We start from the raw sequence: 26,338 nt of genomic DNA on the forward strand, positions 1-26,338 counted from the left end.
ACACACACAGAGAAACATACATACATAAAACTCATACACACACACAAGACAACATACATAAAACTCATACACACACACAAGACATACATACATAAAACTCATACACACACACAAGACACCATACATAAAACTCATCCCACAGAGACAGACATACATCATAAAACTAAACATACACCCCACACAGACTAACTACATAAAAACTCATACACACACACACAAGACATACATACATAAACTCATACACACACACACAAGACATACTACATAAAAACTCATACACACACAGAGAAGACATACATACATAAAACTCATACACACCACAAGACATACATACATAAAACTCATACACACACACAAGACATACATACATAAAACTCATACACACACACAAGACACACATACATAAAACTCATACACACAGAGAAGACATACATACATAAAACTCATACACACACACAAGACATACATACATAAAACTCATACACACACACACAAGACATACATACATAAAACTCATACACACCCGGCAGAGACATACATACATACATCAAACTCATACATACAAACACACAAGACATACATACATAAAACTCATACACACACACAAGACCTACATACATAAAACTCATACACAACACACAAGACCACATACATAAAACTCATACAACACAGAGAAGACCTACATACTAAACTCATACACACACACAAGACATACATACATAAAACTCATAACACACACACACAAGACATACATACATAAAACTCATACACACACACCAAAGAGACATACATACATAAAACTCATACACACACACAAGACAACATACAAAACTCATACACACACACAAGACATACATACATAAAACTCATACACACACACACAAGACAAGACATACATAAAACTCATACACACGAGAAGACATACATACATAAAACTCATATAACACACACACAAGACATACATACATAAAACTCATCCACCACACACAAGACATACATACATAAAACTCATACCCACCCACAAGACATACATACATAAAACTCATACACACACACACAAGACATACATACATAAAACTCAACACACCACACAACAAGACACACATACAAAACTCATACAACACACACACACAAGACACACATACATAAAACTCATACACACACACACAAGACACACATACATAAAACTCATACACACACACAAGACATACATACAAAACTCATACACACACACACAAGACTACATACATAAAACTCATACACACCCACACAAGACACACATACATAACTCATACACACACAACACAGACATACATACATAAAACTCATACACACACACACAAGACATACATACATAAAACTCATACACACACACAAGACATACATACATAAACTCATACACACACACACAAGACATACATACATAAAGCTCATACACACACACAAGACATAGATACATAAAACTCATACAACACACAAGACATACATACATAAACTCATACACACACACAAGACATACATACATAAAACTCATACACACACACAAGACATACATACATAAAACTCATACACACACACACAAGACATACATACATAAAACTCATACACACACACAAGACATACATACATAAAACTCATACACACACACACAAGACATACATACATAAAACTCATACACACACACAAGACATACATACATAAAACTCATACACACACACAAGACATACATACATAAAACTCATACACACACACACAAGACATACATACATAAAACTCATACACACACACAAGACATACATACATAAAACTCATACACACACACAAGACATACATACATAAAACTCATACACACACACAAGACATACATACATAAAACTCATACACACACACAAGACACACATACATAAAACTCATACACACACACACAAGACATACATACATAAAACTCATACACACACACACAAGACACACATACATAAAACTCATACACACACACAAGACATACATACATAAAACTCATACACACACACACAAGACACACATACATAAAACTCATACACACACACAAGACACACATACATAAAACTCATACACACACACACAAGACATACATACATAAAACTCATACACACACACACACAAGACACACATACATAAAACTCATACACACACACAAGACACACATACATAAAACTCATACACACACACACAAGACACACATACATAAAACTCATACACACACACACAAGACACACATACATAAAACTCATACACACACACACAGACATACATACATAAAACTCATACACACACACACAAGACACACATACATAAAACTCATACACACACACAAGACATACATATATAAAACTCATACACACACAAGACATACATACATAAAACTCATACAATCACACAAGACATACATACATAAAACTCATACACACACACACAAGACATACATACATAAAACTCATACACACACACCAAGACACACATACATAAAACCCATACACACACACAAGACACACATACATAAAACTCATACACACACACAAGACACACATACATAAAACTCATACACACACACAAGACACACATACATAAAACTCATACACACACACAAGACACACATACATAAAACTCATACACACACACAAGACATACATACATAAAACTCATACACACACACACAAGACATACATACATAAACTCATACACACACAAGACATACATACATAAAACTCATACACACACACACAAGACATACATACATAAAACTCATACACACACACAAGACACACATACATAAAACTCATACACACACACAAGACATACATACATAAAACTCATACACACACACAAGACACACATACATAAAACTCATACACACACACACAAGACATACATACATAAAACTCATACACACACACAACACACATACATAAAACTCATACACACACACACAAGACATACATACATAAAACTCATACACACACACAAGACATACATACATAAAACTCATACACACACACAAGACATACATACATAAAACTCATACACACACACACAGACACACATACATAAAACTCATACACACACACACAAGACATACATACATAAAACTCATACACACACACAAGACACACATACATAAAACTCATACACACACACACAAGACATACATACATAAAACTCATACACACACACAAGACACACATACATAAAACTCATACACACACACAAGACACACATACATAAAACTCATACACACACACACAAGACATACATACATAAAACTCATACACACACACACAAGACATACATACATAAAACTCATACACACACACACAAGACATACATACATAAAACTCATACACACACACAAGACATACATACATAAAACTCATACACACACACACAAGACACACATGCGTAAAATTAAGATGGAATAAGAATAAATTATAAAGAGAGATAAGTAAATAAACGAAGAAAAAACTATATAAAGGGCACGGATACAAACAATATAGTGAGCACATCCATATACGCATGCACAGACACGCATACACACATGCAAACGCATGTGTAGATAAGGATACACACCATAGAAAGACAGAATAGACTAAACAGAGCAGGAGGGGACGTGGGATGGAAGAATCACTGAAGAGCTCACAGGTGTGGGACAAAAGATTTCTAGACAATGGACATCAAGTAAAATAAGAACAATTATAAAAGAAGGAAGAATGAATGAATGTCTAATGCAACTGTATACTAGGCAAGAAAAATGAATGACCATTCCAAAATATAACAATATCTGTTTCAATACACGGTTTCACATGAAGAATCATGCAAAATAAGTCAATGAACAAAAATCAAAATTCAGTCATATTGATTTAGTTGGAATATTTAAAGTAAAATATATGTTTGGTGAATACTAGTTTTGGCATCAAATATTTGGCTGGAAATAAGGCAGCAAGCTGGCAGAATCTTTAGCATGCCAGGCAAAATGCTTAGCAGTATTTCGTCTGTCTTTACGTTCTGCCCAGGTCGACTTTGCCTTCCATCCTTTCGTGGGTTCGATAAATTAAGTACCAGCTGCATATTGAGGTCAATCTAATCAACTGGCTCCTTCCCCAAAAATTTCAAGCCTTGTGCTTAGAGTAGAAAAGAATATTTGGCTGGAAATTAGTGAGTTTTAGCCTTAAATTACTCACACTCATTTCAATTCGTTTTGCTAAAAATTCAACACTGTTTATGCTTCAAATTGTTTCAGCTACTTGTCAATATTGATCCTTAAGGATCAATATCTGTGATATTTATGCTTCAAATTGTTTCAGCTATTTGTCAATATAGGTCCTTAAGGATCAATATCTGTGATATTTATGCTTCAAATTTTTTCAGCTATTTATCAATATAGGTCCTTAAGGGTCAATATCTGTGATATTTATGCTTCAAATTGTTTCAGCTATTTGTCAATATAGGTCCTTAGGGATCAATATCTGTGATATTTATGCTTCAAATTGTTTCAGCTATTTATCAATATAGGTCCTTAAGGGTCAATATCTGTGATATTTATGCTTCAAATTGTTTCAGCTATTTGTCAATATTGATCCTTAAGGGTCAATATCTGTGATATTTATGCTTCAAATTGTTTCAGCTATTTGTCAATATAGGTCCTTAAGGATCAATATCTGTGATATTTATGCTTCAAATTTTTTCAGCTATTTATCAATATAGGTCCTTAAGGGTCAATATCTGTGATATTTATGCTTCAAATTGTTTCAGCTATTTGTCAATATTGATCCTTAAGGGTCAATATCTGTGATATTTATGCTTCAAATTGTTTCAGCTATTTGTCAATATAGGTCCTTAAGGATCAATATCTGTGATATGTATGCTTCAAATTTTTTCAGCTATTTATCAATATAGGTCCTTAAGGGTCAATATCTGTGATATTTATGCTTCAAATTGTTTCAGCTATTTATCAATATTGATCCTTAAGCATCAATATCTGTGATATTTATGCTTCAAATTGTTTCAGCTATTTATCAATATTGATCCTTAAGCATCAATATCTGTGATATTTATGCTTTAACTTGTTTCAGCTATTTATCAATATTGATCCTTAAGGATCAATATCTGTGATATTTATGCTTCAAGTTGTTTCAGCTATTTATCAATATTGATCCTTAAGCATCAATATCTGTGATATTTATGCTTCAAATTGTTTCAGCTATTTATCAATATTGATCCTTAAGCATCAATATCTGTGATATTTATGCTTCAAATTGTTTCAGCTAGCTATTTATCAATATTGATCCTTAGGATCAATATCTGTGATATTTATGCTTCCAGTTGTTTCAGCTATTTATCAATATTGATCCTTAAGGATCAATATCTGTGATATTTATGCTTCAAATTGTTTCAGCTATTTATCAATATTGATCCTTAAGGGTCAATATCTGTGATATTTTTGCTTCAAATTGTTTCAGCTATTATCAATGTTGATCCTTAGGGTCAATATCTGTGATATTTATGCTTCAAATTGTTTCAGCTATTTATCAATATTGATCCTTAAGCATCAATATCTGATATTTATGCTTCAAATTGTTTCAGCTATTTATCAATATTGATCCTTAAGGATCAATATCTGTGATATTTATGCTTCAAATTGTTTCAGCTATTTATCAATATTGATCCTTAAGGATCAATATCTGTGATATTTATGCTTCAAATTGTTTCAGCTATTTGTCAATATAGGTCCTTAAGGATCAATATCTGTGATATGTATGCTTCAAATTTTTTCAGCTATTTATCAATATTGATCCTTAAGGGTCAATATCTGTGATATTTATGCTTCAAATTGTTTCAGCTATTTATCAATATTGATCCTTAAGCATCAATATCTGATATTTATGCTTCAAATTGTTTCAGCTATTTATCAATATTGATCCTTAAGCATCAATATCTGTGATATTTATGCTTTAACTTGTTTCAGCTATTTATCAATATTGATCCTTAAGGATCAATATCTGTGATATTTATGCTTCAAGTTGTTTCAGCTATTTATCAATATTGATCCTTAAGCATCAATATCTGTGATATTTATGCTTCAAATTGTTTCAGCTATTTATCAATATTGATCCTTAAGGATCAATATCTGTGATATTTATGCTTCAAATTGTTTCAGCTATTTATCAATATTGATCCTTAAGGATCAATATCTGTGATATTTATGCTTCAAATTGTTTCAGCTATTTATCAATATTGATCTTAAGCATCAATATCTGTGATATTTATGCTTTAACTTGTTTCAGCTATTTATCAATATTGATCCTTAAGGATCAATATCTGTGATATTTATGCTTCAAGTTGTTTCAGCTATTTATCAATATTGATCCTTAAGCATCAATATCTGTGATATTTATGCTTCAAATTGTTTCAGCTATTTATCAATATTGATCCTTAAGCATCAATATCTGTGATAGTTATGCTTCAAATTGTTTCAGCTATTTATCAATATTGATCCTTAAGGATCAATATCTGTGATATTTATGCTTCAAATTGTTTCAGCTATTTATCAATATTGATCCTGAAGCATCAATATCTGTGATATTTATGCTTCAAATTGTTTCAGCTATTTATCAATATTGATCCTTAAGGATCAATATCTGTGATATTTATGCTTCAAATTGTTTCAGCTATTTATCAATATTGATCCTTAAGGGTCAATATCTGTGATATTTATGTTTCAAATTGTTTCAGCTATTTATCAATGTTGATCCTTAAGGGTCAATATCTGTGATATTTATGCTTCAAATTGTTTCAGCTATTTATCAATATTGATCCTGAAGCATCAATATCTGTGATATTTATGCTTCAAATTGTTTCAGCTATTTATCAATATTGATCCTTAAGGATCAATATCTGTGATATTTATGCTTCAAATTGTTTCAGCTATTTATCAATATTGATCCTTAAGGGTCAATATCTGTGATATTTATGTTTCAAATTGTTTCAGCTATTTATCAATGTTGATCCTTAAGGGTCAATATCTGTGATATTTATGCTTCAAATTGTTTCAGCTATTTATCAATATTGATCCTTAAGCATCAATATCTGATATTTATGCTTCAAATTGTTTCAGCTATTTATCAATATTGATCCTTAAGGATCAATATCTGTGATATTTATGCTTCAAATTGTTTCAGCTATTTATCAATATTGATCCTTAAGGATCAATATCTGTGATATTTATGCTTCAAATTGTTTCAGCTATTTATCAATATTGATCCTTAATGGTCAATATCTGTGATATTTATGCTTCAAATTGTTTCAGCTATTTATCAATATTGATCCTTAAGGGTCAATATCTGTGATATTTATGCTTCAAATTGTTTCAGCTATTTATCAATATTGATCCTTAAGGATCAATATCTGTGATATTTATGCTTCAAATTGTTTCAGCTATTTATCAATATTGATCCTTAAGGATCAATATCTGTGATATTTATGCTTCAAATTGTTTCAGCTATTTATCAATATTGATGCTTAAGCATCAATATCTGTGATATTTATGCTTCAAATTGTTTCAGCTATTTATCAGTATTGATCCTTAAGCATCAATATCTGTGATATTTATGCTTCAAATTGTTTCAGCTATTTATCAATATTGATCCTTAAGCATCAATATCTGTGATATTTATGCTTCAAATTGTTTCTGCTATTTATCAATATTGATCCTTAAGGGTCAATATCTGTGATATTTATGCTTCAAATTGTTTCAGCTATTTATCAATATTGATCCTTAAGGGTCAATATCTGTGATATTTATGCTTCAAATTGTTTCAGCTATTTATCAATGTTGATCCTTAAGGGTCAATATCTGTGATATTTATGCTTCAAATTGTTTCAGCTATTTATCAATATTGATCCTTAAGCATCAATATCTGATATTTATGCTTCAAATTGTTTCAGCTATTTATCAATATTGATCCTTTAGGATCAATATCTGTGATATTTATGCTTCAAATTATTTCAGCTATTTATCAATATTGATCCTTAAGGATCAATATCTGTGATATTTATGCTTCAAATTGTTTCAGCTATTTATCAATATTGATCCTTAAGCATCAATATCTGTGATATTTATGCTTCAAATTGTTTCAGCTATTTATCAATATTGATCCTTAAGGATCAATATCTGTGATATTTATGCTTCAAATTGTTTCAGCTATTTATCAATATTGATCCTTAAGGATCAATATCTGTGATATTTATGCTTCAAATTGTTTCAGCTATTTATCAATATTGATCCTTAAGGGTCAATATCTGTGATATTTATGCTTCAAATTGTTTCAGCTATTTATCAATATTGATCTTTAAGCATCAATATCTGTGATATTTATGCTTCAAATTGTTTCAGCTATTTATCAATATTGATCCTTAAGGGTCAATATCTGTGATATTTATGCTTCAAATTGTTTCAGCTATTTATCAATTGATCCTTAAGCATCAATATCTGTGATATTTATGCTTCAAATTGTTTCTGCTATTTATCAATATTGATCCTTAAGGGTCAATATCTGTGATATTTATGCTTCAAATTGTTTCAGCTATTTATCAATATTGATCCTTAAGGGTCAATATCTGTGATATTTATGCTTCAAATTGTTTCAGCTATTTATCAATGTTGATCCTTAAGGGTCAATATCTGTGATATTTATGCTTCAAATTGTTTCAGCTATTTATCAATATTGATCCTTAAGCATCAATATCTGATATTTATGCTTCAAATTGTTTCAGCTATTATCAATATTGATCCTTTAGGATCAATATCTGTGATATTTATGCTTCAAATTATTTCAGCTATTTATCAATATTGATCCTTAAGGATCAATATCTGTGATATTTATGCTTCAAATTGTTTCAGCTATTTATCAATATTGATCCTTAAGCATCAATATCTGTGATATTTATGCTTCAAATTGTTTCAGCTATTTATCAATATTGATCCTTAAGGATCAATATCTGTGATATTTATGCTTCAAATTGTTTCAGCTATTTATCAATATTGATCCTTAAGGATCAATATCTGTGATATTTATGCTTCAAATTGTTTCAGCTATTTATTAATATTGATCCTTAAGGGTCAATATCTGTGATATTTATGCTTCAAATTGTTTCAGCTATTTATCAATATTGATCTTTAAGCATCAATATCTGTGATATTTATGCTTCAAATTGTTTCAGCTATTTATCAATATTGATCCTTAAGGGTCAATATCTGTGATATTTATGCTTCAAATTGTTTCAGCTATTTATCAATATTGATCCTTAAGCATCAATATCTGTGATATTTATGCTTCAAATTGTTTCAGCTATTTATCAATATTGATCCTTAAGGATCAATATCTGTGATATTTATGCTTCAAATTGTTTCAGCTATTTATCAATATTGATCCTTAAGCATCAATATCTTTGATATTTATGCTTCAAATTGTTTCAGCTATTTATCAATATTGATTCTTAAGGATCAATATCTGTGATATTTATGCTTCAAATTGTTTCAGCTATTTATCAATATTGATCCTTAAGCATCAATATCTGTGATATTTATGCTTCAAATTGTTTCAGCTATTTATCAATATTGATCCTTAAGGATCAATATCTGTGATATTTATGCTTCAAATTGTTTCAGCTATTTATCAATATTGATCCTTAAGCATCAATATCTGTGATATTTATGCTTCAAATTGTTTCAGCTATTTATCAATATTGATCCTTAAGCATCAATATCTGTGATATTTATGCTTCAAATTGTTTCAGCTATTTATCAATATTGATCCTTAAGGATCAATATCTGTGATATTTATGCTTCAAATTGTTTCAGATATTTATCAATATTGATCCTTAAGCATCAATATCTGTGATATTTATGCTTCAAATTGTTTCAGCTATTTATCAATATTGATCCTTAAGGATCAATATCTGTGATATTTATGCTTCAAATTGTTTCAGCTATTTATCAATATTGATCCTTACGGATCAATATGTGTGATATTTATGCTTCAAATTGTTTCAGCTATTTATCAATATTGATCCTTAAGCATCAATATCTGTGATATTTATGCTTCTAATTGTTTCAGCTATTTATCAATATTGATCCTTAAGCATCAATATCTGTGATATTTATGCTTCAAATTGTTTCAGCTATTTATCAATATTGATCCTTAAGCATCAATATCTTTGATATTTATGCTTCAAATTGTTTCAGCTATTTATCAATATTGATCCTTAACCATCAATATCTGTGATATTTATGCTTTAAATTGTTTCAGCTATTTATCAATATTGATCCTTCAGGATCAATATCTGTGATATTTATGCTTCAAATTGTTTCAGCTATTTATCAATATTGATCCTTAAGCATCAATATCTGTGATATTTATGCTTCAAATTGTTTCAGCTATTTATCAATATTGATCCTTAAGGGTCAATATCTGTGATATTTATGCTTCAAATTGTTTCAGCTATTTATCAATATTGATCCTTAAGGATCAATATCTGTGATATTTATGCTTCAAATTGTTTCAGCTATTTATCAATATTGATCCTTAAGCATCAATATCTGTGATATTTATGCTTCAAATTGTTTCAGCTATTTATCAATATTGATCCTTAAGGATCAATATCTGTGATATTTATGCTTCAAATTGTTTCAGCTATTTATCAATATTGATCCTTAAGGATCAATATCTGTGACATTCATACTTCAAATTGTTTCAGCTATTTATCAATATAGGTCCTTAAGGATCAATATCTGTGATATTTATGCTTCAAATTGTTTCAGCTATTTATCACCGAGCGTGGCTGTCTGCCAGCCTCGTCTGGCACCTGTGTCGGTGGCATATAAAAAACACCATCCTTAAGGGTCAATATCTGTGATATTTATGCTTCAAATTGTTTCAGCTATTTATCAGTATAGATCCTTAAGGATCAATATCTGTGATATTTATGCTTCAAATTGTTTCAGCTATTTATCAATATTGATCCTTAAGCATCAATATCTGTGATATTTATGCTTCAAATTGTTTCAGCTATTTATCAATATTGATCCTTAAGGATCAATATCTGTGATATTTATGCTTCAAATTGTTTCAGCTATTTATCAATATTGATCCTTAAGGATCAATATCTGTGATATTTATGCTTCAAATTGTTTCAGCTATTTATCAATATTTATCCTTAAGCATCAATATCTTTGATATTTATGCTTCAAATTGTTTCAGCTATTTATCAATATTGATTCTTAAGGATCAATATCTGTGATATTTATGCTTCAAATTGTTTCAGCTATTTATCAATATTGATCCTTAAGCATCAATATCTGTGATATTTATGCTTCAAATTGTTTCAGCTATTTATCAATATTGATCCTTAAGGATCAATATCTGTGATATTTATGCTTCAAATTGTTTCAGCTATTTATCAATATTGATCCTTAAGGGTCAATATCTGTGACATTCATACTTCAAATTGTTTCAGCTATGTATCAATATAGGTCCTTAAGGATCAATATCTGTGATATTTATGCTTCAAATTGTTTCAGCTATTTATCACCGAGTCTGGCTGTCTGCCAGCCTCGTCTGGCACCTGTGTCGGTGGCATATAAAAAACACCATCCTTAAGGGTCAATATCTGTGATATTTATGCTTCAAATTGTTTCAGCTATTTATCAGTATAGATCCTTAAGGATCAATATCTGTGATATTTATGCTTCAAATTGTTTCAGCTATCTATCAATATTGATCCTTAAGGATCAATATCTGTGATATTTATGCTTCAAATTGTTTCAGCTATTTATCAATATAGATCCTTAAGGATCAATATCTGTGATATTTATGCTTCAAATTGTTTCTGCTATTTGTCAATATAGATCCTTAAGGATCAATATCTGTGATATTTATTCTGCATTTTACAGGTTTTGTTTGGAAACAAACTTCTTTTCAAAATGTCCCCTGGGTCATGCTCCTGTCAAATGTTCATCAGATTTGTGCTTTGATACAATTTGTCCTGGTAAGATTCATTTATTTTTTATATTATTTTTAATTCAATATATTATATTTTTTTAAACAAAATTCCATTCTTTATAACATTTCAATCTCTCATTTTCACATAGCTTCATCTTGGTTATACTCATGTGTTTTCAATAAGGCATTACTACGTATATCCTCATCATTTAATGTCCATGTTCCATGCTTATATATCTTTATATATTGGAAAAAAAACGAGTAGAAATTTTGCTCTGGATAATTTTTCTTTTAATCTTCATAATGTTTACAGTGAGTTACTCAGACATGAATTTCAAGCTTTCAAGTAGCTGTTTTCAAACTGAAAAATATATGTTCTACTGGTTGCTTAAATAGCCAAAAAATTTTTTTGTTAGGAGTATATACACAAAAAGAGGAAAAATATATAAAAAATACAAAGGCATGTGTATAGAAGGTGGAGAAGAAGTGGGGGAAACAAGTAAATGAAATAAAGATAAGAATAACGATAAGACTAATGGTATTTGAGAAGAGGAGAAAGTAGAGTTAAATCCCTTAAGAATAAAGAAGGGGAGTATTTTGGAGGGGTCATTATTGTTGTGAATTATCAAAAGATTTGAGGTCAGATGTTCAGCTCTCACACATGATATGGTGTGTGTATATGTGTATATATATGTATATATATATATATATATATATATAAACAGAGCTGGATAACAAAACCGTTCCCTCTTTAGTGTTCACCCATAATTATGACCCTAGTATCGATCTATTGCATTACAAGTGACCCCTCAGTTTATGGCCACAGGGTATCTTTTGTCTCATAAAAAACAGGGACATTTTCATATGACGCACCCATTAAATGTTACAGCAGAAATTGTTTTCACCTCAATAGACGTCATTGATTGGTTGAAATTGCCGAAATGCAAGAAATTAAACAACAAATATGTTACAAACTACAGAATTTTCTCAAGAAAGCCAAGAGAAAAAGATGTTTTATAAACACATTCTACCAGTATACGAAGTTTAAAATTTTTTAGTTACAAAGAAATTATTTTAAAAATCTGTCGGTCAGAGTGAAAAGATCCCAAATTCGCTTTTTTTTTCTTGTTTTTGCTTTCTTTTTCTTTACTTTTTAAAAATTTTATTCTTATTTCTATATGTGCATACATACATATATACATATACGTACATACGTATTAATCTATGTACACTCATACAATTAAATGTAATTACACACACACACACACACACATTATATATATATATTGCAAATAAGAAAATGGAAGAACAATAGTTGGTTCATCAACTTTCTAAAGTTGATGAACCAACTATTGTTCTCCTCCATTTTCTTATTTGCAATATAAATTAATGGTAAAATATTTCTTTACTTTCACCCATTTAATACACTAGGTAATGTTATTGCATTGCAATAAAAAATACTTGTGTATTAATAATTGGGTATTCTACCAGCAGTATATTGGATAGATATTATCCCTTAGTGGGTTGGACTCACAACCCCTAACTTTCTTGAAGTTATATATATACATACATACATACATACATACATACATACATATATATATAATCATCATCATCATCATTTAGCGTCCGTTTTCCATGCTAGCATGGGTTGGACGGTTCAACTGGGGTCTGTGAAGCCAGAAGGCTGCATCAGGCCCAGTCTGATCTGGCAGTGTTTCTACGGCTGGATGCCCTTCCTAACGCCAACCACTCCGCGAGTGTAGTGGGTGCTTTATATATATATATCAATATTATACATCTCAACATGTATGTATGGATTTCTACATGCAAATGAGACAAAGGGGTGGTTATAGAGGGGTACTCCCCAGTGGAATCTGGGTGTTACCCCATTCAGACTTACGGTTGAGAGTGGGTTTGTATTCTTGTATACAGTCATGTATACAACTTGAACAGACACATTTCACTAATTAAACACACGTTCACATGTGCACACACGTTTGAATTAAATTTGTATTAATAAATATGTTTTGCCATCTAGAAATCATCATGATTGTTTTAATGTCTACTTTTCTATGCTTGCATGGGTCAGACTAAATTTGTTGAGGCAGATTTTTTACTGTCAGATGTACTTGTTTGCCCCAACCCTGATCTGTTTGCAATCAAAGTAATATTTCCCCATGGCAAGACATGATTTTCCTGGAAGACTGGAAGTAAGCAACATCACTTATATGACGGTCATGCTTATTCATAAACATCATGTGACGTCAAGAAAACACACACACACACGCACACATGTATACATGATAGGCTTCTTTCAGTTTCTTCTCACAAGGTTTTGGTTCACCTAGCTCTATAGCAGAAGATATTTTGCCCAAGGTGTCATGCATTAGAACAGAACTGATACCATCTGCTTGCAAAGCAAACTTCTCAACTACTCTGCCATGTTTGTACTAATATAATCTCTTTAATACAGATAATGCTTTTTTTTTCTAAAACATTTAAATTTGTTTCTTGTTTCTAGGTATATCTGGTGCCATCTGCCGAGTGAACTATTGTGGGACCTGTTCTGTTGAATGGTATGATGCTCACTCTGGTGATGTTGTAGAATGCCAAGGTACTTTCAAATAATGGCTTTAGCTAGATGAAACTGTGAAAAAATGTTTTTTTTAAAATCATCATCATCATTGTTTAATGTCTGCTTTCCATGCTAGCATGGGTTGGACAGTTTGGTAAGCCAGTGGACTGCACCAGGCTCCAATGTGATCTGACAAGGCTTCTACAGCTTGATGCCCTTCCCAATGCCAACCACTCTAAGAGTGTAGTGGGTGCTTTCTACGTGCCACCAGAATGGGAGCCAGTCAGGCGGCACTAGCACCGACCACATTCATATGGTGTTTTTCACGTGCCACCAGCATAGGAGTCAGTACTGCAGCACTGACATCAACCACGTTCAAATGGTGCTTTTTACATGCCACCGACACAGGAGCCAGTTAGGTGGCACTGGCATTGACCATACTTGAATGGTGCTTTTTACGTGCCACCAGCATGAGTGTCAGTCAGTTGGCACTGGCATCGGCCTTGACAATGATTTCACTTGACTCAACAGGTCTTCTCAAGCACAGCATATTGCCTGGTGATTGAAGGGTACTCTTAAATGAGCCAGTTATGTGGCACTGGCATAGGCCATGGCTATGACCTCACTTGGCCAGGTCTTCTCAAGCATAGCATATCTCCAAAGGTCTCGGTCACTTGTTGCCTCTGTGAGGCCCAACGTTTGAAGGTCATGCTTTACTACCTCATCCCAGATCTTCCTATGTCTACCTCTTCCGCAGGTTCCCTCCACTGTTAGGGTGTGATACTTCTTCACACAGCTGTCCTCATCCATACGTAACACACGACCATACCAGCGCAGTCCTCTCTCTTGCACACCACATCTGATACCTATTATGTCCAACTTTTCTCTCAGGGCACTTACACTGTGTTGTGTATGCACACTGGCATTACACATCCAGTGGAACATCCTAGCTTCATTTCTTTCAAGCCTACGCATCTCCTCAGCAGCCACAGCCCATATTTCACTGCCATGTAGCATGACTGTTCATACACATGCATCATACAATCTACCTCTTACTCTGAGCAAGAGACCCTTTGTCACCAGCAGAGGTAGGAGCTCTCTGAACTTTACCCAGGCTGTTTTATTCTAGCAGCTACACTCTCAGAGAATCCACCCTGGCTACTGATTTGGTCACCTAGGTAACTGATGCTATCAACTACTTCTAATTTTTCCTCCTGACATGTGATGGAATCTGTTTTCTGCACATAAGAGGGGGCTAAGGACTAAACCTTGGTAGACTCCTATTTCTACCTGGAATTCTTCACTATACTCATTCTCAACCCTCGCCTTACTGACAGCATCCCTGTACATGGCTTGTACAGCTCTCACTAACCCTTCGTCTATCCCTACCTTCTACATTGATCACCAGATAAAGCATCAGGTAACCCTGTCAAAGGCTTTCCCCATGTCAATGAAAGCCAAGTACAGAGGTTTATCTTTGGCTAGGAATTTCTCCTGCAGCTGTCTTACCAGAAATTAGTGGTGCTTCTCCCTGTTACAAAACGAAACTGCATCTCATCTAAACTAACTCTCACCCTAATTAGTTGGGCTATGACCCTCTCCTTGACTTTCATCACCTGATTCAACAATTTGATTCCTTTGTAATTATTCCTGTTGATTGCATCACCTTTACCTTTTTAACAGTTGACTATGATGCTGCTACATCAATCATTAGGTATGACTCTTTCATGTATCTCCTGGTTGACTATGTGGGTGACTAGACTACAGCCTACACCACCAGACATTTTAAGCATCTCTGCAGTGATTCTTGATGGGCGAGAGGCTTTCCCTCTCTTCATACCATGAATTGCTTTATCTACCAAGGTACTGTCAAATCGAATAGCTGGTCCTTCTGTTGAGTCGACATTTGGCAGACTCTCTTTCTCTCATGCATTCTCTTCATTTAGCAACCTTTCATAGTGGCATCTCCAAGTCTCTCTCTTTGCAGCATCACTGCAAAGTGAGCCATCTTCCATGTGAGCACATTTCTCTCCTGTGACATCATGATTCTCTCTTACATACTGTCTTGTAATATGAAACACTTTGGCCCTCACATTGCAGAACATTGGCAAATTTTTTCTTCTGCTTTCCCTCTAGCTAAGTAAACCTGTCTCGTAGCTTCCCTTCTGGTGATCGGATACTACTGCACTTCCAGTCCTTCCATGCATGTTTCTTTTCCCTAATGGCCTTGTCAACTACATTGTTCCACCATCACGTTACCTTAAGTTGAGAGGGGGCTTTGCACTATCCACAGATCTCGTCAGTAGCCCGCAACAGGTTGTCCTGTAGGAACTTCTAGTTGTCTTCCACATTATGTGATGCTACATCCTCCTGTTTGTTGTCAAAAGCTTCAAGTAATACGTCTCTAAATCTCTGTCCTTAAGCTTCTAGGCCCTTCTTTTCCATGCTGGTCATCTTCTGGGCATCCATTTAGCCCTGATCCTGAAATTGCTGACTGCTAACCTATGTTGTGGGGTGCATTCTTCACCTGAGAAGATTTTGGCATTTATAAGTAGCCATTTTTCTCTGTTCCTGATAATAATGTAGTCAATCTGACTAGTGTCCTCACCAGACAGGTGACTGGCAGGTTTCCTGAAGTTCGTAATTACAGATCATCATTTGCATCACAGAACTCCAGCAGCTTGGTTCCCTCCTCACTGTGGGAACCAAATCTGTAGCCTCCAGTACACCATGGAAGCTCCCTGGATGTTGTCCAATATGCCTGTTGAAGTCGTCAGCCACAAAGATCCCTGTCATTTGTCAATGAGGGGGTCTGCAAAGGAGTGTTGTAAAATCTGTCTTTCTGTTCATCAGGTAGCCCTGGCTGAGGGGCAGAAGCTGAGATAATGGCTGTTAATCCATGTTGCAGTACTAGTCGAAGCTTAAGTATTCTGTCACTCTGACTACTTTGATTACCTTATCAACCCATTTCTCCACAAGAAGTATACCGACGTCCACAACCCCATCAGTGTTCCCTACCCAGAAAATCTTATACCTATGTTCTTTGCTTGTGAGGAGCCAAGCAGAACTTCCTCTCCACCTTACTTCTTGGATGCAACACAAATCTACATGTCTCCGTTCAAGCATTTCAACACTCTCACTAGACCTACTTTTCAGTGTGCCAACTTGGGGGGTGTGGATGACGTGGGCCAGTGAGACCCTGGGATGGGAGACAGCAGCATCATGCATCTGAAAAGAAAGCTCACATTTGGCAGACCTCGTAAACATACAATAGCCTTCAACCTGCATACACTATCATTTTATGCGCTACATAATCACTACATTCCATAGGAGATAGACGCTGGGTAAGGATGGGGGAAGCATTCCGTATAGTAAGCCATTGGAGGTACTCTAGACAAAGATATCCAGTAGAGGTTAGAGGATAAAGACTGCTGGGATGGGAGGGTGCACCATAAAATGGCAAAGCACTATGGCTGCTGATGTAAATGAATAACAATAATAGTTATTATAAAGAGCAGTGTTGAGGGAAATAGAATTGAACATTTTAGAAATTGTAAAACATATGATTTATGACTGTAGATTTATATAAATTTTGGATGAGGACATAGTGCAACAGTGAGGAGTCTTATGAATGGGTAAATAGATATTTAAACATTGTACTGCTTGCAGAAACAACCAAACAATGTTCTTCATTATCATCACTACCACCATCAACAGCCTCATCATTATCATCATCACTACCACCATCATCATCCTTTTGCTGTTCACCTTTTTATGCTTGCATGGGTCAGGTACAATTTGAAGTAGATTTTTCTAGGGTCAGATGTCCTTCTTGTCACTAACCCTAACATTTGCCCATCATTAGACATTTTCCCACCAAAGATTGAAAAAAATGTCTCTGCTTATATAACAGTGACTCTCATTTACAATTATCACTTGATGAATAACTTAATAAGTGAACAAATTGGATGAATTCACTTTATAGATACAAATGATTGGATGTAGGGTGGCAGTTTGGGTCTGTTCCAGCTTCCTTCCTGTCAAGCCTACTTTTGTATGTCCAATGTTGTTTAGTCCTCAGTTTGCCGTAATTCAGTAGACCAATGCTGAAAGATATCTCTGGCGGATGTTTGTACTGTCTTTCCAAATGTGAGGGATTTTATCAACCAATGTGAATTTTTCTTTTAGATGACTGGGTGTGTTTGGGGGACTTAGGCTACTACTTTTGCAGAGTAAACAACCTTATTGTGGTTTTCTCATTGGTGGTGGCCACATGGATATGAGTGGAGTGGACTCTTATAGCAATCTGTTTTGGTGTATTTTTCAAGGTTGTAAAGATGAACACAATCGACATAGACCTGATAAAACATCCTGGATCAACTCTGAGTGCAATAATTGTACCTGTAAGGTAAGGAGAGTTTATTTACTCACTAATCATCATCATCATCATCATCATCATCATTTAATGCTCACTTTTCCTTTCTTGCATGGGTTCCTCCTGGCCTGACATGTTTTCATAGAATATTGCTTCTATGATGGTAACATTCATTTACAACCATCACAGGACGTAAAGACAATAACACACACACACATACACACACGCACATACACACACACACATATGTATATAAGGAGCTTCTTTCAGTTTCCGTCTACCATATCCACTCACAAGGCTTTGGTTGGCCTAGGGCTATAATAGAAGACACTTGCCCAAAGTACCATGCAGTGGAACAGAACCTGTGACCATGTAATTGAAAAGCAAACATCTTAGCTATTCCACCTTGCGTACACCTGCCATTTTGTTGTTCTTAAATATTTCTGTTGAAATTCATTTCTTTTGTTTCAAATAATTTTGAAAATATGTTAAACTAATTTTATCGTTATTAAGCTCAACTTTGAGGCATAAATTAACAGGAAATTTTTGTGCAAATTTATAAAATAAATGACTTAAAACAGGAAATTTTTTTTCTGTCATGGAGCCAAGTCTGTCTCAGGTAGGTTTCTATCAAAAGGGTTAAAACACATGAATTATATTAAATAGATAAATATACTACACTGGATTTGTTCTTTTGTTTTATTAATGTTTGTTTTCCCATGCTAGTATGGGTAAGACAAGGAGTTATTTGAGGCAGGAATTTTTGCAGCTGAATGCTTTTCCTGTCACCAACCCTTCACCAACCCTTAACTATTTTTCAAGTAAAGGATTTTTCATTTTATTTCAAAGGTCTTCCAAAGCGTGGAGCAAACCAGTCCTACTCTCAACAAAGAATGACATTATTTACATAGGGAAGCATGCACGCACACATCCATCCTCCCCCCTATCTCTCCTTCTCTCTCAAGCTTCCTTTAGTTTCTTTCTATTAAATTCACTTATGTGGCATTGGTCTGCCCAGTGCTATAGTAGAAGATACTTGCTGAAGGTGCTGCACAGTGAACTGTTTGCAAAGCAAACTTTTTGATCACGCAGCCATGCTTTGTGTCTCTATGTGATAAAAAACAACAAAAATTCCGTCAGATTTTCAAACATTAGCAGCTATTTTTGTACTTAAATGAAAAGACATTTAGAAGTATTTGGACCATTTTTTCTTCTTTCATATTGTAGGAGATGGTCTAAAATTAGAGAATTATTTCATTTTTCTTGCTTTTAACTGTAAATCTCTGATTATATTCATCAACCCATTTATTTTCCTCTTTTTAACTATATTTCTTCAGTCAGATTTTATTGACTGTCAGCCTGTGCTCTGCCCTGAGGTTTCATGTCTCTTCCCTGCCACAGCTACAGGGGAATGCTGTCCAAGTTGTAAAGGTAAGCCATTCTAAAAGAACAACCGTTTCCTCTTCCAGGTAAGTCAAACAGGTGTGCTTCGTGCTTTATGTCTTTATGTAATGTCTTTAACAAGATTTAAACTCATGATTATGCTTCCATATATTTGTTGAAAGAATAAGTGTTAACCTCTTTGTTACCATATTACTGCTCAAGTGCATTAATTTTGGAAATAAGGAAGAATTTAGTAAAATAATTTTGTCTTTCATAAACTGGTGTTTGTAACATGAAATTTTGAGGGAATGTTTTAATTTAAATCATTTTAAAACAAGAAAGTTTTTTTTTTGTATCCTTGAAGCAGGGGCAGTCTAAAGTGGTGGTCGGGTATCAGAAGAGTCAAACTCCATAAATGTGAAGTTCTATATTTAAGAGATGAGGAATTATTTACATTATTTACATTTGAAAGATATTTGTCCTTATCTTATTTGTTGTTAACACAGCGTTTCGGCTGATATACCCTCCAGCCTTCATCAGGTGTCTTGGGGAAATTTCAAACCTGGGTTCTCATTCCTAAGTTTATTTTATGATGTTATTATTATTATTATTCAGGTCACAGCCTGGAATCGAACTCGGAATCTTGGAGTTAGTAGCCAGCGCTCTTAACCACTATGCCATATGAGGACATATCTGTCAAATGTGAATAATGTAAATAATGTCCATAAATGTGGTTAGTTCTTTTTGTCTCATCGTTCTGTTAATGGAGTATAAGTTTAATTAACTGCATCGTTATTGTATATTGACAGGTTTTTTTTTTAAATCTATATTTCAGTTGGCTGTAATTATGATGAGAATTTCCATGCCTTGAATAGTTCCTTCACTCCTTCCACGGACCCCTGTCAAACATGTTCTTGTCAGAAAGGCAATGTGTTCTGTGAGGAAAAAGTGTGTACTTCTCTTGATTCTTGTCACACACCTGTTGTTCTGGCTAACGAATGCTGTCCTACTTGTATGGACTGTGGTCAACATCCCAATGGCTCTCAATGGATGGAAGGCCACTGCCAACATTGTGTTTGTTTGGTAAGTTTTCTTGTTATTTTTCTAATTATCTTTCACTCATTTTGATATGGCTTTCCGTTAAAAAGGAAACATATTTTCTTACATATTTTCCTTTTTGAGAATGTGATGTCTACATATGCACACACACACACACACACACACACACACACATACAGACACACACACACACACAGACATTGATACTAATTCATATCTAATTACAAATCACATTATCATTATTATTGTTCATGTGTCCACTTTTCCATGTGGGTAGGGGTCATTTGGAGTTTGTTGAGGCAGATATTCTAAAAGCTGGATGCTCTTCGTTTATTGAAACGGTCACCTGTTTCCAAGTAAGGTAATATTTCTCCATGGTCAGACATGTTTTTCTCAGAAGACTGGAAGTGAACAACTTCACCTGTATGATGGCGATGGTAATTTACAATCATTGTGTAATATGAAGATAAGGGTACACACACACACACACACACAGAGGCTTCTTCCAGTTTCTTTCTGTGAAACTGACTCACAGGGCTTTGGTCGAACCAGGGCCATTATAGAAGTTACTTTCCATATTGTGAGTGAAATTGATCTGCCTGGGCAGCACACTCAGCTGTTCTTGCTCCTTGGCTGATGAAATACCTCAGAGGCTTCAGAAGGCAACTGATTCCTTCAGGGCTCTTTTGAGTCTTATATCCAGTCCCAACATGGCATCACAAAGCAGACAAAAGTTGTTGTGCACATTCTGTGTGTGTGTGTGTGTGTGTGCGTATTCTGGCATCACTCCTTTACTCATATGAGACATGGAGCCTTTACTGGCATCATGTAGGAGACCTTGAATGCTTCCATCAGAGATGTCTCAGACATGTTCTGAATGTTGGCTGACTCCAGGAACAGAACTCTTGAAAAGAACAGATGTCCTGAGCATTGAAACAACGGTGCACAAGCACCATTTACATTGGATTGGACATCTTGTTTGGACGAATGATCAGAGGATGCCTAAACAAACTCTGTATGGTGAACTTGTTTGCGGAGAGCCCAGAGCAGAAATCAAGACTATGATTTAAGGATTGTGTAAGATCCTCGTTGAAAGCATGGGGAATATGGGAAGCCAGTTGGGGAAGCAATGCTTGTTACCACCACCAATGGAAAAAGAGAAACCAAGTAAAGGAAGGAGGAGGAGGAGTTGGTGTTTTTGAAAGAAACATGCACTTTCCATGCAGAATTTAAGTAAGCTGCTCAAGAACGCACAACCTGTGCAGTGGATGTTTATCAAGGGCTGAGCTTATTAGTCACCGGCAAAGGCCACAAGTGTAAAGTATAAATTTGTCTGAGTTTACAATATTCTTAATGGTCAGTGATGACCTTCAGTCACAAGTGAGCAGCTATAATTTGTGTGTGTATGCATGCATGTGTGTATATATGGATACGTATATATGTGTGTGTGTTTGTGTTTGTGTCATATAAGTTGTATATGATGAAGACAAGTGTCTCTGTCATATAAGCTGTGTCGTACATTTCCAGTTTCTCTTAAAAATATGTTTGGCTATTTGCTTCCAAGATATATCTCGCAGATTCCCTGGGATGCATCATCGGTGGTGTTTCTGGGATCTTACAGGGTTCCAGGTCTTTCAACATCAGCCTCCCTTGCACAGTTGACTCACCTGAGATGCATCAATTTCCAGCTTGCATCCCAGCAGCAAACCACTGGGCTCTCCTTTTTATCTAAAGGCAACTATTAGCCTTCTGTGCAGCTTCAGTGATGGAATTTTTGACCCTAGCAAACAGGAAGTGCACCCAACTGTAGAAAATCTGCCTTAGGGAATTCTGTTTCACCCAACCAAGTACAGGAAAATGGATGTTAATTTGATGATGGGCCCTTACTGCTAAACTACTTCTCTGCATCTATGTCTGAAATCTTGCATTTCTGTGAACCTGCCTGTGATCCCACTGTGTCTCTTGGATTTTTATACATTATTACATTTGATACAAAGTATGAAATCCTTTGTCTACCATTTTGCCATTTTAAGTATGGCCTCTTCTCAGATGGTAACAATGTTTTGAAGAGTTCTTTATTCTTTCTTGCTTAGAATTTGTGAACTTAATTTTTAAGACATTTTCTCTTAAAATTGAATGATTTTCAGCTCACTTATAAATTATCCTCTGTAATCTTCTACTTTAATGTTTTATATTTGCACACACACACACACACACATTGAGTATTTTAACTTCTGATATTGCAGAATGGCACTGCCAAATGTGAGCAAAAGGTGTGTCCATCAATTGAGTGTAAATACCCGGTACTTCCTGATGGAGAATGTTGTCCTCGTTGTCATGGTAACATATTTCAGGCAACTGATTATTTTATTCTTTTTATGTGAATAATTTATTAATGTTTCAAGAAAATGTATTCTTTATATATTTTTCATGTTTTAGTTTTAAAAAACTGATTTTTCTGACAAAAGCATTTAAAAACACAACTGTAGTGTACCGGTCTGCTTTGTTTCCCTATGTTCCTGCAGCCATCTGACTGCATCCAACCCTTGCTTATAGCCATCTTTCACTCTATGCTGTCTTCTATTCACTTCTTTGGTCATACCCGCTTGAGATTATGTTCTGGCACCCCTCCAGCCACCCATCTAAAATGTAAAGCAACCACGAATCTCCTCCACAACAAACCTCTTCCTAATCCTCCCATCATACATTACCTTCCCAACACCTTATATAAAGCCCCCGCACCATCTCCTGTTCCCACTCTTGAGCTAAGAAGCCTGTTGGTCTTGTGAGTTACAAGGCAACCTCACTAGTACTGGTGCCATGGAAAAGTTTCTGGTACACTCTGTTAAGTGTTGGCATTTGGAAAAACATCTAGCCATAGAAACCATGTCAAAACTGAGACATTGGTGCAAGATGTCATCCTCCAAGCCATTGGATTCTGTCTAACCATCCAACCCATTCCAGCGTAGAAAGCAAATGTAAAAATGTCATTTACTATCAATTAACGTCATGTGATCTATATATTTGTGCTGATATGTGTGTGTGTGTGTGTGTGTGTTACCAGGATGTTAAAAGCATAAAAAAATATCTCTGTAAATCTGAAAACAATTCTGTTTTTCTTGTAGACTGCCTGGTTGATGAGAAAATAGTATTGAACGATGATGTCTTCACACTTTCTGGAAATGGATGCCAAGAATGTTACTGTAGCCAAGGGGATATACTGTGTAAAACAGTCGACTCCTGTGATAAACTTGATTGCAGGAATGTCATAACACCAAAAGGAAAATGCTGTCCTCAGTGCAAAGGTAAAATCCCATTCAGTTGAGTAATTAAGCTTTCTCTCATTATCGTGTCTGCTGCATTTCATAACAGACACTTTTCACTTTTGAGGCTTTGATTTTTATCTCTGCTCTTAATATCCTGTGGTTTTAAATTTTTTTCTTTTTTGACCTTGTCTGCATTATTGAATACAGCTCTGTATGCTTTGGTATGTGCTGTTTTCTTTTGATTTTCTATATTCTATTATATTTACAATACTTTATTCATAAATTGCTTTGCATTGCTATGTCCTGTATGTTGTAAATACTTGTCAGTCCTGGGCTTTTCGGGTTATCTATTTGTCTCTGTGTTTTTGTTTTGAACTTGAAGTCTTCTCTATGTGTTGATTGTAGATATACTTTGTGCTGTGTGATTGTATTGTGAGTTAACTCTTTCGTTTGCATATTATTATAGAAATACTCTGTGTTTTAATTAATTTTGAAGATAAAGTAAAATTTAGGGAAACCATTTTGTTAATATTTAGATTAAATTAATGTGAAATTTTGTTGGAGCATTTCCTTTTAGACAGGATGTTTGTATTATATAGCCTGGAGTAAGGGTCAGTAGCAAAGGGTTAAGCAGATGGGCTGGCAGAAGAGCTTTGAAAGAAAATGTCTCATGGCAGTTGTTTCAATGTTTTTGCCCCCCTCTCAGTTCAAATCCCTCCATCTTTGTCTTTCATTCCTTCACAGTTAATAAAGTACCCATCAAACACTGAGATTGATGCTACTGACTAACCTCTTTGTCTCAACATTTCTGGCTTTGTATTTAAATCAGAAACAATTATTGTATTGTGAGATGACTGTGTTATTTTCACTTGATTTTCTTATTAAAGTATTTCTAAATTATTTCTAATTTAAAAGTAGAGTAATGTTGATGGTTTAACTCTTTCATGACCGAATTTCTAACCAACTACACTTCCTATGTTTCAATAAATTCTGAAAATAATCGAGAATTTGGAGGGATTTAATAATTAAAAAAAACCCTAATTTATGATTATAATTATTGACTTCCTTACTGAATCCCTTTGTCTCATTACCTAAACTTGTTCTTCGTCCACTCGATTCACTGCTTCATCCATTCCTATTCATCGCCTCATCCATTCCTATTCATCATCTCATACACGTTTTTAACCTTGCCTCATCAACACTCCTGGTTCTTTTGCTCTCTTTCACTTCAACTCACTTCTTACATTAAGGGTCCACACTGACACCTTGTCAGCCCTCTCTTCTCTTCTCCAAACCAACCCTCCACCCTCTCGTGTAAAATGTGAGTAGTCATGTAGCTTCTCAACAGCAAGGAACCGGTTCTGCTCTGGTTCCTTCTCTCTCACCTGAATCCTTCATCTCTTAGCATAAAGTCACCTCTCTCAAGTTTTGTAGTCCTGTACACTGCATGGTGACCTCACTTGTGTTAGTGTCCGCTAAAAAGCACCCAGTGCACTCTGTAAAGAGGCTGGCAATAGGAATGGCATTGAGTCATAGAAACCAGGCATTGGAGCACAATGCGGGCCTTGGACCAGCTGGATCCTTTCAAACTATGTCAGTGTGGATTGATGATAATCTACCTTGAGCTCCTCTAAAGTTAGATTCC

General features: G+C 34.6%; 1 protein-coding gene across 7 annotated transcripts in view; it reads left to right on the plus strand.

Moving 5' to 3' along the window:
* Positions 1–26,338, plus strand: part of LOC115209298 (kielin/chordin-like protein) — a 195,844-nt gene that overhangs the window by 87,560 nt on the left and 81,946 nt on the right. For all 7 annotated transcript variants that reach the window (XR_004998145.1, XR_004998144.1, XM_029777635.2 and 4 more), the window contains 7 exons: positions 11,984–12,078; positions 14,557–14,649; positions 18,939–19,018; positions 20,323–20,416; positions 21,204–21,451; positions 23,674–23,767; positions 24,553–24,732. Coding sequence is in view for 5 of the 7 variants with exons in the window: in XM_029777635.2 (XP_029633495.1) it covers positions 11,984–12,078; positions 14,557–14,649; positions 18,939–19,018; positions 20,323–20,416; positions 21,204–21,451; positions 23,674–23,767; positions 24,553–24,732 (884 nt within the window). In the remaining 2 variants the exon portion in view is untranslated. The remainder of the gene's footprint in view (positions 1–11,983; positions 12,079–14,556; positions 14,650–18,938; positions 19,019–20,322; positions 20,417–21,203; positions 21,452–23,673; positions 23,768–24,552; positions 24,733–26,338) is intronic.

This window comes from Octopus sinensis, linkage group LG3 (assembly GCF_006345805.1).
Source record: "Octopus sinensis linkage group LG3, ASM634580v1, whole genome shotgun sequence".
NCBI classification, from domain to species: Eukaryota; Metazoa; Mollusca; class Cephalopoda; order Octopoda; family Octopodidae; genus Octopus; species Octopus sinensis.